The 16,423-nt window shown below is 50.7% G+C and overlaps 7 protein-coding genes across 7 annotated transcripts; 5 read left to right on the plus strand and 2 right to left on the minus strand.

The window, feature by feature from the left end:
- Positions 1 to 62: 62 nt before the first annotated feature.
- N7506_011978 (calmodulin) lies at positions 63 to 814 on the plus strand (the record flags this gene model as incomplete). Its single annotated transcript, XM_056961269.1, has 6 exons — positions 63 to 65; positions 136 to 192; positions 256 to 271; positions 330 to 455; positions 511 to 723; positions 780 to 814. 6 exons carry the CDS (start codon positions 63 to 65, stop codon positions 812 to 814), a joined length of 450 nt encoding a protein of 149 aa, XP_056805803.1.
- A 292-nt stretch (positions 815 to 1,106) lies between these two features.
- N7506_011979 (uncharacterized protein) lies at positions 1,107 to 1,916 on the minus strand (the record flags this gene model as incomplete). Its single annotated transcript, XM_056961270.1, has 2 exons — positions 1,107 to 1,854; positions 1,903 to 1,916. The coding sequence occupies 2 exons, from the start codon at positions 1,914 to 1,916 to the stop codon at positions 1,107 to 1,109; spliced, it is 762 nt and encodes a 253-aa protein (XP_056805804.1).
- A 978-nt stretch (positions 1,917 to 2,894) lies between these two features.
- N7506_011980 (glycoside hydrolase family 47 protein) lies at positions 2,895 to 4,862 on the plus strand (the record flags this gene model as incomplete). Its single annotated transcript, XM_056961271.1, has 5 exons — positions 2,895 to 3,077; positions 3,146 to 3,588; positions 3,650 to 4,435; positions 4,484 to 4,741; positions 4,799 to 4,862. 5 exons carry the CDS (start codon positions 2,895 to 2,897, stop codon positions 4,860 to 4,862), a joined length of 1,734 nt encoding a protein of 577 aa, XP_056805805.1.
- Positions 4,863 to 4,931: 69 nt separating this feature from the next.
- N7506_011981 (uncharacterized protein) lies at positions 4,932 to 6,569 on the minus strand (the record flags this gene model as incomplete). Its single annotated transcript, XM_056961272.1, has 5 exons — positions 4,932 to 5,679; positions 5,733 to 5,875; positions 5,929 to 6,153; positions 6,200 to 6,304; positions 6,366 to 6,569. Coding segments are annotated over 5 exons (1,425 nt in total), but the record flags the coding sequence as incomplete, so codon positions are not given.
- A 1,223-nt stretch (positions 6,570 to 7,792) lies between these two features.
- Positions 7,793 to 9,737, plus strand: N7506_011982 (putative GABA permease; the record flags this gene model as incomplete). The annotated part of the gene is made up of 7 exons (XM_056961273.1): positions 7,793 to 7,948; positions 8,005 to 8,075; positions 8,143 to 8,256; positions 8,301 to 8,383; positions 8,438 to 8,839; positions 8,899 to 9,224; positions 9,300 to 9,737. The coding sequence occupies 7 exons, from the start codon at positions 7,793 to 7,795 to the stop codon at positions 9,735 to 9,737; spliced, it is 1,590 nt and encodes a 529-aa protein (XP_056805807.1).
- A 2,009-nt stretch (positions 9,738 to 11,746) lies between these two features.
- N7506_011983 (FAD binding domain protein) lies at positions 11,747 to 13,826 on the plus strand (the record flags this gene model as incomplete). The annotated part of the gene is made up of 4 exons (XM_056961274.1): positions 11,747 to 11,750; positions 11,831 to 12,949; positions 13,039 to 13,745; positions 13,815 to 13,826. 4 exons carry the CDS (start codon positions 11,747 to 11,749, stop codon positions 13,824 to 13,826), a joined length of 1,842 nt encoding a protein of 613 aa, XP_056805808.1.
- Positions 13,827 to 14,958: 1,132 nt separating this feature from the next.
- On the plus strand, positions 14,959 to 15,996 carry N7506_011984 (uncharacterized protein; the record flags this gene model as incomplete). Its single annotated transcript, XM_056961275.1, has 1 exon — positions 14,959 to 15,996. The coding sequence occupies one exon, from the start codon at positions 14,959 to 14,961 to the stop codon at positions 15,994 to 15,996; it is 1,038 nt and encodes a 345-aa protein (XP_056805809.1).
- Between the last annotated feature and the right edge of the window lie 427 nt (positions 15,997 to 16,423).

Genomic DNA, 16,423 nt, shown 5'->3' on the forward strand with positions numbered 1-16,423 from the left:
CCTTAACATCTTCCATTTGACCCCTCCTTTCTCAATTACATTCTCCCCCATCAACATTCACCATGGTATGTCTCCTATCAGTCCAGCATCGCTGCTGGTCACCCTGCCGAGAACCGCCTTTCTGACCACCGCTAGGCTGATTCCCTGACCGAAGAGCAAGTGTCCGAGTACAAGGAAGCCTTCTCCCTGTTTGTGAGTAACCCCACGTGTCAGATAAGTGACGGGAGCGCTGACCGGCGGTTTTTCGTGAAATAGGACAAGGATGGCGATGGTGAGTGATCGCGGATCTAACCTCCAGAGCGCAATGAAATCCTAATGCACCTCCCCAGGACAAATCACCACCAAGGAGCTTGGCACCGTCATGCGCTCCCTGGGCCAGAACCCCTCCGAGTCTGAACTGCAGGACATGATCAACGAGGTTGACGCCGACAACAACGGCACCATTGACTTCCCCGGTACTTGCCTCTACCCCCCACGAGATCTCAGAGACGGCTATTGACAAACGATCAGAATTCCTGACCATGATGGCTCGCAAGATGAAGGATACCGATTCCGAGGAGGAAATCCGCGAAGCGTTCAAGGTGTTCGATCGCGACAACAACGGCTTCATTTCCGCCGCTGAGCTGCGTCACGTCATGACTTCCATTGGTGAGAAGCTGACTGACGACGAGGTTGATGAGATGATCCGCGAAGCGGACCAGGATGGCGATGGCCGAATTGACTGTAGGAATCACCTTACGCCCGGATATTCTTTTCGCTCATATGCTGACCCCGTACAGACAACGAGTTCGTCCAGCTCATGATGCAAAAATAAACGTCGCATGCCATATGCCTCTTTCTTTCCATGTTAGCTGACGCCGCCTTAACGAGAACGTTTCTCTTTCATCTTTCGAGTTTCCACTTTTTCCTGTAGTCTATGCTAGGCTATATTTGGATCACGATCAAGCGTGTGTGTTTTGGATGCAGAAGACAGCTGAGTTGATGGGCGCGGTACTCCATACTTCAGCCACCATCCCAATCCAAAGACAGAAAAAACGACCATATACCCATAGTCTATATTCCAACCTCCCCCATCTCCACCCGTAGCAAAAAAAACCCCCTCGAAACTACCGATTGAACCTCAAAACCTCCATGAACTGCCGCGCAACGTCCGTCCCCGCACTCCCCGCAGAGTCCTCTTCGCCTTTCCCCTTTAACCTCTCTTTAATCTCGCCCCCAACACCAGGGACCAGAATCGCCTCTCGACCCTGCATCCCCAATCTCCCCCAAAACTCCCTAATCAGCTCCGCCGTCGCAGCATACTCCGCATCAACATCCTCCTCCCGAATCCCCACAAACTCCCCTTCAACAATCGAAGGCCCCCTCCACTCAATCTCAACAACAGTACCACGCACCCTCGCAGTCGGGAACGTCTGCCGCACATCTCCCAATCGCACGCGGAAATCGCCCACATCGTAGACCGTCCCGTTCGACACAGCGAACGTCAGCCGATGCGTCCAGAATGGCTGGCAGGCGAACGTGAAGTGCTGAAAGAGCGTAGCGTGCGCTGCGGGCGGGACAGTCGTCATCACCATTGGCAGCGGCTGGTCTGATGGAGGTTCCTTATCTGGCTCGGAGGTGTAGATGAAGCCATGGTTGGGGTAGTGGGTTAAGGAAAGAAATTGCATGTACCGTGGGATGGAAGGTTTGGTGTTTTGGGGTGGGATTAGGCCTGGTGTGTCGCGAAGCAGCTTTTGTTCTAATCCCCAGCGCCCGATTGGGGATAGTTCTTCGTCTGGGAAGGCGGTTCGTAGACGTTCTGTTATTTGGGGGAGGGCTGTTGAGGCATTAGGGTTAGAGGGGATGAAATAGACCCTGGTGGGTTAGCTTTGATTTTGGATTGGGAGGCTGAGAGGGTTTTACCCTGTGATTGGCATTTTGGATGTTTTTGCTGCTTGTCGAGGCTGATATGGGGGATTGTAATAGGCCTGGTCCACTGGTGGTGATAGGCTGTATCGATCAGGCAAGAAGATGCCTTGTGGGCCCCAAATTGAAGTGTGGAATGAGTTCTATAGGCCTTTTTGGTGTTTCAAGGTTCTGAGCGTATGGACAGCAGCCTCGGTAGATACACGGCGAGCAATGCTCTTGATTCAGCCCAGTGCTAGACGTGGTGATACAGGGTCTTTGAAGACTTGGTGATCTGCAAGTGAATTAGCATAGGCTCCATTCATTGAAGGAAGAGGTAATACTTTAATTAATGGAGAATTTCATGTATCCGCTGAGCCAGAGAGTAATATCAAGTGTCCAGGTGCATCTTTGATAGGTGAAAGCCATGATGGCAATCGGGTGCAAACAGTGCAAACACCCATCTCGTCAATTCAGGGATGTTCGCCAGGGCCAGAGCCAAAGTTGACAACGTCCATGATTATATTTCGTACTATGCACTACGAAATTTCCTGCCCTCAGTCTGAGGGTCCATTGCCCTCGGATATAATTCCGAACGAGGAATATGTTTGAAGTATCGAACAGGTGGACTTGAAGCTATACACTGTACATCAATGACTATGGATCGTGTTCGCACAGGGAATTAGTGGGCTAATTTAATATTTACCTATTACAGAGTACAAGATAGAAAGCTTATAACAATGCAATGTCACTGAGACCGTCAACAATGGCCCGTACTCTTTCAACAGGGCTTTTTAGCCCGAGACCAAGGCGACTCAGGGGCCGCAGTGGGGAAGACCCTTGGCAGGGTTCAATATGTAACACTTTAAACAGTCTAGAAGTGATGTCTAATAATAAATGAGCATTCTTATTGATCATGTCGATCAAGGTGGCTGACTCAAGAGCTTGTGACGTCTGGTCTCAAATGTCTCTCTTTCTCTCCTAGACATCTGTCTCGTCAATTTCCGATCATGTTGCCCCGACGCAAAAGTCGTCCGCTTCCTACAGCCATCTTCCTCATTGTCGCCACATATGTTCTTTTCTTCTGGCTCCCCAAAACACACACCTTCCGACCCCCAAAACCCATTTCCCGCCAAGACACCACAATTCGCTCCGATGCCATCCGCCTGAACAAAGTGGCCGAGAGATATCCGGTAAAAGAATCATTCAATTGCCAACGGGCTCGGAAACCATCCCGCGCATCCAATATGACTTCCCAGAGGAAACCAGGAGCGAGCGCCGCACCCGGCTGAAAAGGCGCGACGCGGTCAAAAGCACCTTCATGCATGCATGGAACGGCTACAAAGAACGCGCCTGGCTGCGCGATGAACTCAAGCCTGCCTCCGGCGGCGTCACGGATTCCTTCAACGGGTGGGGCGCCACGCTGGTCGATTCCATGGATGCGCTTGTAATTATGGGTCTCGACGACGAGCTGGAGCTGGCCCTCGAAGCTCTAAAGGACATCGACTTTACAACGACAAAGAGTAAACAGGTCCCTGTATTTGAAATCATCATTCGATACATGGGTGGCTTTATGGCTGCCCATGATCTAACTAATGGCAAGCATCCGATTCTCCTGGAAAAGGCTACTGAGCTGGGTGAAATGATCTACCATGCGTTCGACACGCACAATCGCATGCCTTCCGTGCGATGGGATTGGACAAAGTATGTTTCAAGCACGTAATAGTATACACAAGCAGGCTATGATACTGATTGACTTGTTCAGATCCGCCAAGGGCGAAGAAATCAGACCGTCTGCTCGGACCAGTCTAGCGGAAGCTGCTTCCCTGACTCTGGAACTGACGCGGTTGACTCAAGTGACTGGCGACCCCAAGTACTACGACGCTGTGCAGCGGGTCATGGACGAACTCGAGATCGGACAAGACAAGACTCGGATTCCGGGCTTGTGGCCTACTTGGCTTGACCTGGACCGAATGAACTTCGAAGACTCCGAGTTCACGATCGGTGGATGTGCCGATTCCGCCTATGAGTATCTGCCAAAATCGCATATCTTGCTTGGCGCACAGACGGACAAGTATCGCAAGATGTACGAGAAAGCGATCAAGGCATTCAATGAAAAATTGCTGTTCAGAGCCATGACCCCGGATGAAGATCAGCATATTCTTTTTGCTGCGAATGCTATTGGCATGCGAGGCAATGCTCAGACTTTGTCCTACATGGCTGATCATCTGAAGTGCTTCATGGGTGGCTCTGTGGCGATCGCATCTAAGATCTTCAATCGGCCGCAGGATATGTTTGTCGCGCGCGGCCTGACGGACGGCTGCGTGTGGGCCTATGATATCATGCCGACAGGGATCATGCCTGAGATCTTCAAAGTGACCCATTGCAAGGAAATTGACCATTGTCCATGGGATGAGGAAAAGTGGATGTCGGGTGTTCTCTCGCGGTCGATCGACTCTGCGGAAACCCGCGAGGCGGCGGAGGACCAGATTGAGGCCGAGAGGTTGCCTCCTGGTGTCACAGAGATCAAGGATCCCAACTATAAGTTAAGGTATGTATTTTCCCGATGATGTGATGGGGCTATACTCACTACTCCTAGACCCGAGGCCCTTGAGTCTGTGTTCATCATGTATCGGACCACTGGAGATAAGAAGCTGCTAGATACAGCGTGGCGCATGTTCCAGCATATTGACAAGGCAACACGCACCAAGTTTGGACATTCGACCATAAAGGACATCCGGCATTCAAAGCCAAGATTTGAGGACAAGATGGAGAGTTTCTGGCTTGCAGAGACCTTGAAATATCTCTATCTGATCTTCTCCGAACCAGACCATATCAGTCTGGATGATTATGTGCTGTGAGTTTTCGATCCCCTAACGCCCATGTCCATTACACAAGCTAAACAATTCCACAGGAGCACCGAAGCCCATCCATTCAAACGACCGGATGCAATCAAGCATTCAAAGACTCATAAATGAGCTAGCATCCATTTGTACGGCGTTAAATGCATCAGGGCGAACTTCATATAGTATCTTGAATAAAAGTATCTATACATAAACAGAAACATCATGGGCTAATCCCTCCTTCTTACCCGGATTCTCATCTTCGTACTGAATAGAATAGCGAACTTCCTTCCGAATGACCATCCGCTCATCACCAGTAGAACCTTCCGAGCTACCCGCATGGTGAGTAGACGGCCTCGTCACAAGCTCAATCAAATCCGAGTCCGGGAAAACAGAGCTCGACGACCCATGCTTCCCTTTCTCCAAATTCGGAAAGCTCTTCCGCGTCCCGAGCTGAAACATCGATCGACACACCGGTGACCGCCCCTCACACTCTGTATCTGCATCCTCTCGATGGCTCTTCGAAAGTACCACGTGCGCATGTTCACCGGCATCATTCCCCAGCGAGAAGTTTGCAAACTTCTTGATCCCAGAACCAGATTTGCGAGTAGGTGGCCTGGTCACTGTTCCAGCTCCCTTTCGGTGAGCGCGCGAACGCGATCTAGATCTCGACGCTGGATCTCGACTCGATCCGGATCCGGATCCGGATTTGGAGCCTTCTTTTGTGTTTGTTCTCGATGCACTGCTTTCTAGGGTTGAGTCGCCTGCTGTGCCGTAGTTTGTGCTGACGGCTGCCATGAAAGGACGTATACAGAAGACGCTGCATGCGACTAGGGCATAGTGGAGTTCGACTTGCATCCAGACTGTTGGTTCGACGGAGGCGAGGGTTGTGTCGTCACTTTTGAGGGCAGTGTGGAGAGCGGAAATGTGGATTATTGAGAGGATTATGAGTCTTTCGCGGATGTTAGTTTCGAGTTGGGTAGGAATGGGGCGGTTGGTACTTACGGAAAGCGAAAGATGAAAGCGAAGCCGATAGCTAGCTTGCGACGAACGGACATGAACAGGCCTTTGAGGAGAACGACGGCTAGTATAAATAGAAGGATCTCGGTTATAACGTCGACAGCAGCTATGAATTGCCATCGTTTGTACTAAGAACAGCAGATTAGAGGAACCATCTTATGTCAATGTGTGTGATGCATACCAAGTCTGGGCATTGACCGCCGCCACCTCGCCAAGGTGTATTCAATTCGCAGTTGACCATTACGGTGAAAACAGCCGGGATGACCCAGATAGTGCACAAGGCCAGCGTCGCCCAAGAAGCTCGATTGTGCCGTTTCTGCGGGGTGAGACGCAAGTATATCGCTACAACGCAGCATTTCGACAGATATATAATAATCAAAGCGATGATATCGCTGGTAGCGATCAACTGAACGTTCAGTACACGAAGCAACAGACAATGAAGCACCACTTACAGTCTGTATTTGATGAAGCCTCCCATTCTCCAACAACGATATCGAAGTGCCGAATCCACGCGAGCAGGCATAGAATACCAGACTCGCTTGTATCACCGCAACAGCCTAACCACATGTATCAGCCACTTACCACGAGTACTCTGAAATTCCGAAGCCGGCAACTTACCGTAGCCCCTAGCAAAACCCAATCGTCCCTCGCGAAAGGCGGAATTAACAACAGTCGCACATAAAGCCGGATCAAGAAGCAAACGAGCGAGACCACCAGTCCCAGTGCCGCGGTAATAATCACCCATGCGCCATGGTGTAGGTCATCCACAACCTCGAAAGGCGGCGACTGGCCTGGTGGCACATACATGGCACCTAGAGGGACCTAGAATGAGCCCGTGGCGCCCATAGAGTCAATTGCGTAGGTCTAGTTTTTTTTGTACCCCGTTGTCTGCGAAAAGAAAAAGGAATTTGGGAAACTGTCAAATCGGGCCATGTGGGCTGGGAATAAAGGATCCAGATTGATCGGTATATACAGCGTGGGATGCGTGGCATGCAAACAAGGCTGGTGAGGGTTTGCGTACTTTGTATATCATATGCCGACAGCCGATGAAGGCACGGGGCTATTGAGTCCAGCCATTGAGCTTGAAACTATACCTGGGATGGAATAATGGAGCTGTGGGAGGCATCCCTTTCTTCGTATGTCGCAGTCGAGCTTGGAGGTTTGGGATCATGGGCGTGGAATGGCGGTTTGCCTTCTCGCCCTCACGTCAATATCATTCGCACTATCAAGCCATACATTACTGCGTAGAGCGTGGCGGCCCGCGCTGTACAGTAGATCAGCGTGCCCTTTCCAGCGGTGGGTCTCTGGTTCTCATCCGATAGGCCGTGTGAGGGATACTTTTGAGCAAACAAAGCGAGAAATGTGCATTTACCCGCCGTTAGGTGGAGACATGGCTGAATTGTCTGGGGGATAAGCATCAAGGGAGAGATTTGTGTCCAGGATGAGCTTAGCGTAAATGATACATCAGAAATGTCGGATGTGCCGCCACAGCAATGGAGTAGGTCAATGTGTACTCCGTACGGAGTACTCCGTACACTGACTGCCCAACAGTCCCTCAAGTTCGTCGGCAAGTGAGCCAGCATCTCTGACGGCTGTTTTATTTGATACAATTCCAATGCATAAGCTAAGCTACCTTAGCCGTGCTACTGCATACTCGATTCCATCCCCGATCCAGTCCAAACCCAAATGGCCACCGCCTCGCAACATCCCTTTGACATGCAAGGTCCCACTAGTCTCATTCCTACAGACAAGGGATAAAGCAAGTACTCCGGAAACCCAACTCCCAAAGCGAGCAGACGCAGTCAAACAACGATGTGTCAATCTCGATCTCGACGTCCACATGGCCGAGAACTTGCCCATGCCTTGCTCCCACGTCAATACCACGCTCTGACTACAGTCGCCATGATTTTCTCCTAATACCTTCTTCTTTGGGTTACGCCTTTCCAGCACTCTTATAGGGTCTTCCAATCCTTCGGGCATGAGTGCGTGTTAGATTCCCCCTTATCTCTTGTCGCGACCGTTGCAATTCAAGCCCCGTTGCCAATATGACGGTCTTCGATAAGTCCAGGCCTGATTCGCAGCAGACGATGACTTTTGATGATGAGGAGTATGCGAAGAAAGGTCTTGTTGAGCCTAGGTATATGGGAACAGTGGCCGACCAGCGTGATATGAATGCTCTCGGTCGTGTTCAAGTCTTGCGAGTATGTTTTTTGTCTTTCTCAATCTCTTGTCTGGTTAATTTGCTGACCCTGTCAAGAGGAACTTTCGTTTCATCTCCATTGTGGGCTTTGGATGCACTCTTATCTGCACCTGGGAGGTTATATTGACGTAAGCTGCGCCTTGCATGACTCGGTAGCTGGGTGGCATATTAGTGCATGCAGCTGACTATGAATAGATTGCTTTCAGCCGGCTTGACGGATGGCGGTACAGCAGGCTTGATATGGGGCTTCATTGGCGTTTCGATGGGGTTTACCCTCGTGTATGCCAGTATAGCTGAGATGGCATCAATGTATGTTCTCAGCCTTGGGTAGTGGACGGCACTAATAGATACAGGGCCCCGACTGCCGGTGGACAATATCACTGGGTCTCTGAATTTGCACCGCGACGAGGGCAGAAATTCCTGAGTTATATCACAGGTAAGTAAAGTGGTGTCCCTTTCTTCCAAGGTACTATCAGCTCATCAAACATAGGCTGGCTTTCTGCTATGGGATGGCAATGCGCGATTGTGTCTATCGCTTACCTTGCCGGCACCATCATCCAAGGATTAATCGTATTGAACCACCCAAGCTACGATTTCCAAAGATGGCACGGCACAATGCTTGTAATTGCCATTTCGACATTCTCAATTATTTTCAACACATTCTTGGCTAAGAACCTGCCTTTCGTGGAGGGATTGATCCTGATCATTCATATCGTCGGCCTCTTCGCCATCATCATCCCGCTGTGGGTACTCGCACCGCGTAACAATGCCCACGCAGTTTTCACCACGTTCAACAACGGCGGCGGCTGGGATAATGCCGGGACTGCGACCTTAGTCGGTCTGTCGACGACTATCACCTCGATGCTTGGTTACGATTGCTCTGTTCACATGTGTAAGACTCGCCACTTATACTTGTGTTTGCGCATGAGCGATGAAGACTGACGAATGTAGCGGAAGAAATCAAAGATGCATCAGAGACACTGCCCAAGGCGATGATGTCTTCTGTTGCGGTCAACGGCGTGCTGGGATTCATCATGTTGATCACATTGTGCTTTACGCTAGGCGAGGTTGACAAAGTTCTCGAGACCCCGACCGGATTCCCGTTTATCGAGATTTTCTACAATACCACCGGCAGCTTTGCAGCGACAAATGCGATGACGGCGGTTTTGGTGGTGACGTTGACGGCCAGTACCATCACGGAAGTTGCAACCGCATCCCGGCAGTTGTGGTCGTTTGCTCGAGACGAGGGTCTGCCATTTTCGTCTTTTTTCGCATATGTAAGCCTAATTATCCCTCATGATTCAACTGGAAATTGTGCATTTGGTCCGACAAGGATTGCTAATGTTGATCAGGTCACACCGGGCTGGAACATCCCGCTCAACTCTGTGATGGTCTCTTTGGTCGTCACAATCCTCCTCTCATTGATCAATATAGGATCTCAGGTCGCGCTCAATGCTGTCATCTCCTTGACTATAACGTCATTGCTGTCGGCATATATCCTTTCTATAGGCTGTGTGTTTCTTAAACGACTGCGTGGCGAGGAACTTCCGCATCATCGGTGGTCTTTGGGGAAGTTTGGAATGGCGGTGAATTTCGGAGCGTTGGCGTTCCTCTGTCCGATGTTCTTGTTTGCATTTTTCCCGTTGACAACTGATGTCACGGTTGAAACGATGAATTGGTCCGTGGCGATGTATGTTGGGGTCGTTGGGTCCGCGTCACTCTATTATTGGGCCAGGGGCAGACACCATTTTATTCCGCCTGTGGCCTTGGTCAAAAGAGACGGGAACTGACGGGAAATTGCTGGACTTTCTGGTATGATATGATTGGTTATGCTTGTATTATGATGACCTGATGATGTGACGTATAACTAGACAATACTGAGACTATTATTAACCACTCACTCTGACTTACGGAGTATGCCCCTGGCTTTTCCGGGCATGTTGAGATACTTGTAACGTGTATTCCGTATAGTATGGAGTATAGAAAAGTCAATTCAATGCACAGGGTAAGAAGCTTATTATGTCTTGCCTCCGTACATATTGGAACTGGAAAGTGCTTTGTAGATTGTAGAATGTGGTCAAACTCCGCAATATTAATTCCGAGAATTCCGTCAGCTGTGTTATGACGCCACAACTTCCTATGACAGCCCTGAAGCTACCGCAGACACGGAAACTTCTCTAGTTTGGTGCCCAAAAAATCCCGAGAACAGGGGTCTGTCGGAAGGAAAGGCGAGTAATCAGATGTAACCGCCAGTCTGAGACTTCCTTTGAAATACGGTATATGAAGTACTCCGTAGGCCCAGAACAACAGTTAGCGCAATACACATGCTCCCCCTGAATCGAGTGGATGCTCAGGTGGAGATATTGAAATTAAGTTATCAGATGGAAACAGCCCATCGCCCCCTTGTTCCCCGATGCGGCAAGGTATGCACGAACAAAAGCACCAGAACCAGACCAAGACCTTGCGACCTCAACACCGCGTCGCCGCATCGCCGCGTCACCGCATCACAGATCGCGTCAATCCGCCATCAACTCGCGAGTAAGTGACACACCGACGGTTCCCAGCCACGCAGGCTTGGACCTGAGCCGTTTCAGACTAGACATTGGCAGGGAGGCTAGTTTCGCGTCAGCGCCCCCAAGTTGACCAGTCCACTAGCAAGTTCGATCCTTTGTCGGCCTTCCAGAACGAACTAGCAGCTCAGCTGACCCACTGATTGATATCGAACGGGCTGATGCCCCCACTCTCAACCGTGTGGTTGGGAAATTGATCGCACTTTTTGGGCTAAGTAGCCTCCCGAGCGGGCAGGTGAAGGGGCCTGTCAGCCAACGGGATAGACCGGACTTGTTCCGGCTCGGAAAGTGGGGTGGACTATGGTTTGGGGGCAGGGGATCGCAGAAGGGATCTGTAGGAATGTCGTGGAGTGTACTCCGTACAGAGTGTGTAGTGTACACCGCAGAGTATGAAGAATTCACATGATCGGAGAAGTTGGGGGAATGCTCCGGTAGTGGAAGTATTGAAAGTTATGAAGTAATGAAGTAATGCAGTATAGTACTGTACCGTACAAGGTTATCAGATGTGCTGACAGCTCCGTATCTGATTGATCTGATAACCGAGGTACTATGTATTATTACCGTATTATTTCCATCTGATAAGTTTCGGCCATGTTTGACGAACTCTCTGAATTATGGCATCCCTGTGATATACATAATAAGACAATTTACAACGGAAAACAGATTGGCAATGTGCGTATCCGCTCTCATAATGATTCATCAGAATTCCACAAACACGAAGAGACCGGCTAAGACCACGGGAGTCGCTTCGGGTTCCGTAAACGCCCCGATACAATACAGTCATATGCACGGTAGATCTGGAGAGATGGATACAATAGCCCCAAATGGAGTGCCAGATCCAGTAGGTGAACCCATAATCCTGCTGACATGGTAATGAGAATCCCCTAGTAATTTAGTATGACAAAGTACTATACTAAATCTTGAAGATATTCCCAAAAAACAATAACGGACTCTTGACCGGATCCGCCCAACGTACCCGAGGAATGTGGCGAATCTGATAAACCTGTCGTCTCCCACACTCTGCATTCGATTTTTCCCTTTAAATTACCATTTCCCGTACGGAACTACGATCCCGGATTCTTCGGGTCCACGTCCCCCATCCTCATCCCACTCTCTTCCCTTTGAATACAATCTGCCAAAAAAGGGGGTCTCTTGACAGCTCCTTGTTCGCGTCGTGATTCTTAAACGGCCCTCCCTCACGCCGATTCCGTTCGCCACCCTTCATCACCATGGGTACGTGTGGACCCATCCCCCATTGAAATCTTCCCTCAATGCTTTCCCAACGGATTTCTAATTCCTAACCACCCCTATAGTTCACGCAGTGCAATCCGTCATGCCATCGGCGACTTATGCTTCCACAGGGGACCGTCCCCGGAGAGGCACTTACCAGGACATTCCTGTCTCCTCGACCTCCCACCCAGATAACCCCATCCCGGAAGAACCTCGAGGAGTACGCTCGCTCTCAGTGACTGATACCAACTTCAATGTCATCTCTGAGTCCTCCTCGCAAGGAACTGACTCGACCGTCCACACCCCCACTACCCCTCTGACACCGCCCAACGAGGATCAATCGGAAGAGCTTTCAGCGGAAAAGGCCGATGGTCGCCAACGGAGGCGAGCGTCAACGATCCTCATTTCACAGAATGCCGATGACATGAGGAGAGTGTTGGAGAATGTGGGCACGGCCGGAACTCAGAAGCTGGAATCCCTGTGCTGCGGCGGGGGTTGCTGCCGGGGACAAGCATTGCGCACGATAGATGGACCGATCTCAGGCTTCAATTCGATTGTGGGACCGGCCAACAACAAGGCATTTGACAGCTTGAAGCTGAACCTCGATCTCCTGACCATGGACAGCGAGCTTTCGAGCATCGCCGTCCTCCCGGAGAAGACCGTCACCTTCAAGCCAATCCCCGCATCGGCAATCAACATGTCGCTTGGACCCGCGGATCACCCACCCGATTTCGTCCAGCCGCACCCGCCTTACAACGTATACCGGGCGCCTATCTTCCACGCCCGGGAGCTCACCGGCCCCGGCGCCGAGAAGCGCACCTACCACTTCGACATCGATGTCACCGATTACCCCGCTGAGAGCGGCATGGTCGACTTCGTCGTGGGCGGCGCAATCGGCGTCTGCCCCAAAAACAAAGACTCGGAAGTCGAAGACGTCCTCAACCTCCTCGGCGTCCCGAAATCCATGCGCGACAAGAAGATCCTCATGCGCACCACCAAGGGCCGCTGGCCCACAATCTGGGGCGACGACAAGCCCCGTGAACTCATCACCACACGCCGCGAGGTCCTCAGCTGGTGCGCCGATATCCAATCCTACGCACCCACCAAGCCCCTCTTCCGCCTCCTCGCCGAACACGCGAGCGAGCCCAACGAAAAGAAAATCCTCTCCTACCTCTCCTCCGCCCAGGGCCAAGGCGCCTTCTGTGACCTCCGCACAAGCTCCTTCGTCTCCCTCTCCCAACTCCTAACCGCCTTCCCCTCCTCCCAACCCCCCTCGACGCCCTCCTCTCAGTCCTCAACACCCTCATGCCCCGCTTCTACTCTCTCTCCCAAGACCCCCAGATCTCCTGCCAATACAAAGGCTCCGAATGCCGACGTCTCGTCGAAGTCGCCGTAACAGTCGCCGAATCCGATGACTGGCGCGGCGGCTCCCGCACAGGCGTCGGATCCGGCTACCTGGAGTCTCTCGCGCGCCGCGCCATCGAAGCCGAAGCCAAGGGCGAGAAAGTAGATCTCCACATCCCCATGTTCAGAGGTCTTATGGCGAACCCGCTCGCAACGCGCTTTGCCTCCGATGGTCCCATGCTCCTGATCGGCGCGGGCGTCGGCATCGCTCCGTTCCGCGGCTTCGTGCAGCGCCGTTTGCAGTCCGCCAACTGCGCCAATAAGGTCTGGGTCCTGCAGGGTGTGCGTGATTCGCTGCTCGATGAACTTTACTCTGGCGAGTGGGGCGTGCATGAGGATAAGGTGCGGACTGTTGTGCAGAGTCGAAAGGGCGAAAGTCGCTATGTGCAAGAAGAAGTCCGGCACCAGGCTGATCTGGTGTGGTTTGTTATTAACTCGCTTGATGGTCGGGTGTTCGTTTGCGGCTCTGGCAAGGGAATGGGTGAAGGCGTGGAGGCGGCGCTTGTTGAAGTTGCTATGGCGAAGGGAAATCTCAATGCTAAGGAGGCTGATATGTTCTGGCAACGCAAGAAGGAGGCTGGACAGTATATTGCCGTAAGTTTGGGATATTTGTTTCTGTTTCTTTTTTTTCGCATTTGAACCTTGCTGACTATTTTCGAACAGGAAACTTGGTGAACTGTGACACGCGGTCAGATTTCTGAAATCTGACACTGTTTATTCTTCTATGTACATACGTTGCATCTGCGCACTCCGCAGTCGATCTTTTTGTCTCGAGCTGGGCTCGGATCGAGTTTCGTTCCCCAGGTCTGGGATTTTCATTGTTTTCTTTTTAGCGGGGTGGTTCTCTGTTGTTTTTCTCGTCTTGCATTCTTTTTGGTTTTTGGTCCACGTCGTTTTGTTTCATATCGTTCTGCTTACTCGTCACATACATGAAATATAGTCATTCGATTATTATGGGCCTTGCTTCCTTTCTACGTCACCATATACATGTAGAGAAGATCGGGTCTTTATGATCCTTTCTGGAATTCGGATGCTGGGTTTCTCCTGCCATATCCAAGGCTATCAGAACAAATCAGCAGTACGCAGTTTTGGGGCTGCCAGGTAGTATCGGGAAAGACGCTTGGAAAGACGCGTGGAAGGACAGTTGAAAAGGTACTTCAAGAGGAGACCTAAAGGTGTACTCTGTTGGCTTCATACCAAATAGGAAATTATTCACCCTGCTGATATTGACCTGTGTACCAGCAAGCTACTTTGTTCTACCCTTTTCTCGTTCACTTTCTTCGCACTTCGAGTCAACTTCTTGGTCGACGCCAAACCTCGACCTCAGGTACACTTTGAGTCTTGATTCTTTTCATGACTTTGAAGGCTCGGCCTTTTCAACTTTCAACGTCTGCAACACTTTCACTTGAACTTCTTCGGCTTCAAGTACATTCATATAGACCATCACCTTCTTGGTAAGTCCCGCCATTTACTTCCTGCGTTCGTTCATGTTTCGTGTTCGCATTCGATATTCATTCGGTCGTTCGTCTACACCTACGCCAGTCTCGTTCACTTTCATATCGTCCATGCCCTTCCTTGCTGGTCTTTCTTTCGAATATTCCCTCGCCTAAATCTTCCGTCTCCTGCCTCAAAACCTGCGGTTCGTCCACTTCCTCTTTCCACTCTTCCTCTACACAGTTCATACCCCTTCTGCGGATTCGTCCCATCAGCCGAACGACCAAGGTTTGCATAACCTCGTTGCCCATACTCTTTTTCTACCTTGCAACTATCCTTCGATTCAACTAACCTGCATTCACAGACGCACAAAATGGGATACAGCGAGACTCGGCGGCTCCACGTGAGCGTCCCCAAGCTGGCGGGAAAAGCAAACTGGACGGTCTGGGCACCTCGAGTCATGGAACATCTCAGAGTGACGGACAAAAACTTTATTAATATTGTCCTCGGCAAATCACTGTGCCCTCCCAAGCCAGAAGATGAATCTCTCTCAGACGAGCAACGTGCAAAGATTCAGAAAAAGATCAACCTCTGGAAAGCATTCAACTATCGAGCCCGCATCCATCTTGGAAACACGCTGAACGCTGAAACTGGAGCCCAAGTCCAACATCTTAGCGGCGCCAACGAAGCTTGGGAGAAATTGAATGAGCTATATGCCGAAGACGCAGGCGCGGCTACCGATCGCTGCTGGGCTGAGTTTAGCAATTTGCGGTATAAGACCTCCAACGTGAAGGCCCCAGAGTTCATTCGCATGTATCAACTTGCGCTGTGGCAGCTCAGGCTTGCAAAGATAGCTGCTCCTCATCAGCTCCAGATCTCCGGCTTCGTTCAAGCTGTGAATGATCCGATGTTCTCCGACTTCCTCAACAAGTTGGATATCGACAGAGCCAGTCCGGATAGTATCGACACCGTCTACGCTTGCTTCCTCCAGTTTGAGACTGAAAAGAATGAGGATCAGCCACTTGACCTCGAAGTCTTTGGGGCTTCGCATGACATGAGCTCGGCTCCGCCAACCGCCCCTGTCAACAACGTGAAGGAAAAGGAGAACCGAACTCCCCCAAAGGGCTCAAAGTCCCAGAAATCGTCAAAGCAGAGGTCTACCTGGGCAACGAACTCTGGACATTCCAACAAGAAGCGCCCGAACCCGATGCAGCCCACTGAAACTCAGACGACTGAAGGAAACAAGAGGGCTCGAATTAGCGAGACTCAAGTCGAGGCGGATTCGACTGCATTTACACCAGCGCGATCTGAATCTCCGTCATTTGTGACCGAGGAGGAAGAGAACAATCTCGAGGCAGAGAATCCGCGCTCTGTTCTGCCCACTTCGAGAGATTCGCAACTTCTTGCTTAAGATTCAGCGCTCAATCATACATGGCATGATTTGGTGAATGATGGGGGTGGTTTTGATTGACAGTGAGTTTTTATCTGGGGATTTGGGGATTTTTCTTTTGAGATTATCTTGAGTCTACTTTTTTTCATTTAATATTTTCTTTCTCGTTGCAGCCGTGGCGTTTTTGCAAGCCAGATGACAGTTAGCCACATCAGCGCTGCCCATGCCCATGCCCGCTATTATTATTCTTATTATTCTTATCAATTGCTTGAGAGCACCTGGGCAAAACCTATGGGGGTTTTTATTGTTATCATTTAATATTACCACAACCATGAAACTGCAGTTTATCACAGCACCTCCACTTTCTCGATTTTATGAACAGAGATATGTGCATAACACGGTACCCATTATGAAGTAGCACGGTCAACATGTCTACTCCGTACAAGCC

The sequence above is a fragment of the Penicillium brevicompactum genome (assembly GCF_028827555.1).
Source record: "Penicillium brevicompactum strain IBT 35665 chromosome Unknown utg000009l_segment0_segment0, whole genome shotgun sequence".
Taxonomy (NCBI): Eukaryota; Fungi; Ascomycota; class Eurotiomycetes; order Eurotiales; family Aspergillaceae; genus Penicillium; species Penicillium brevicompactum.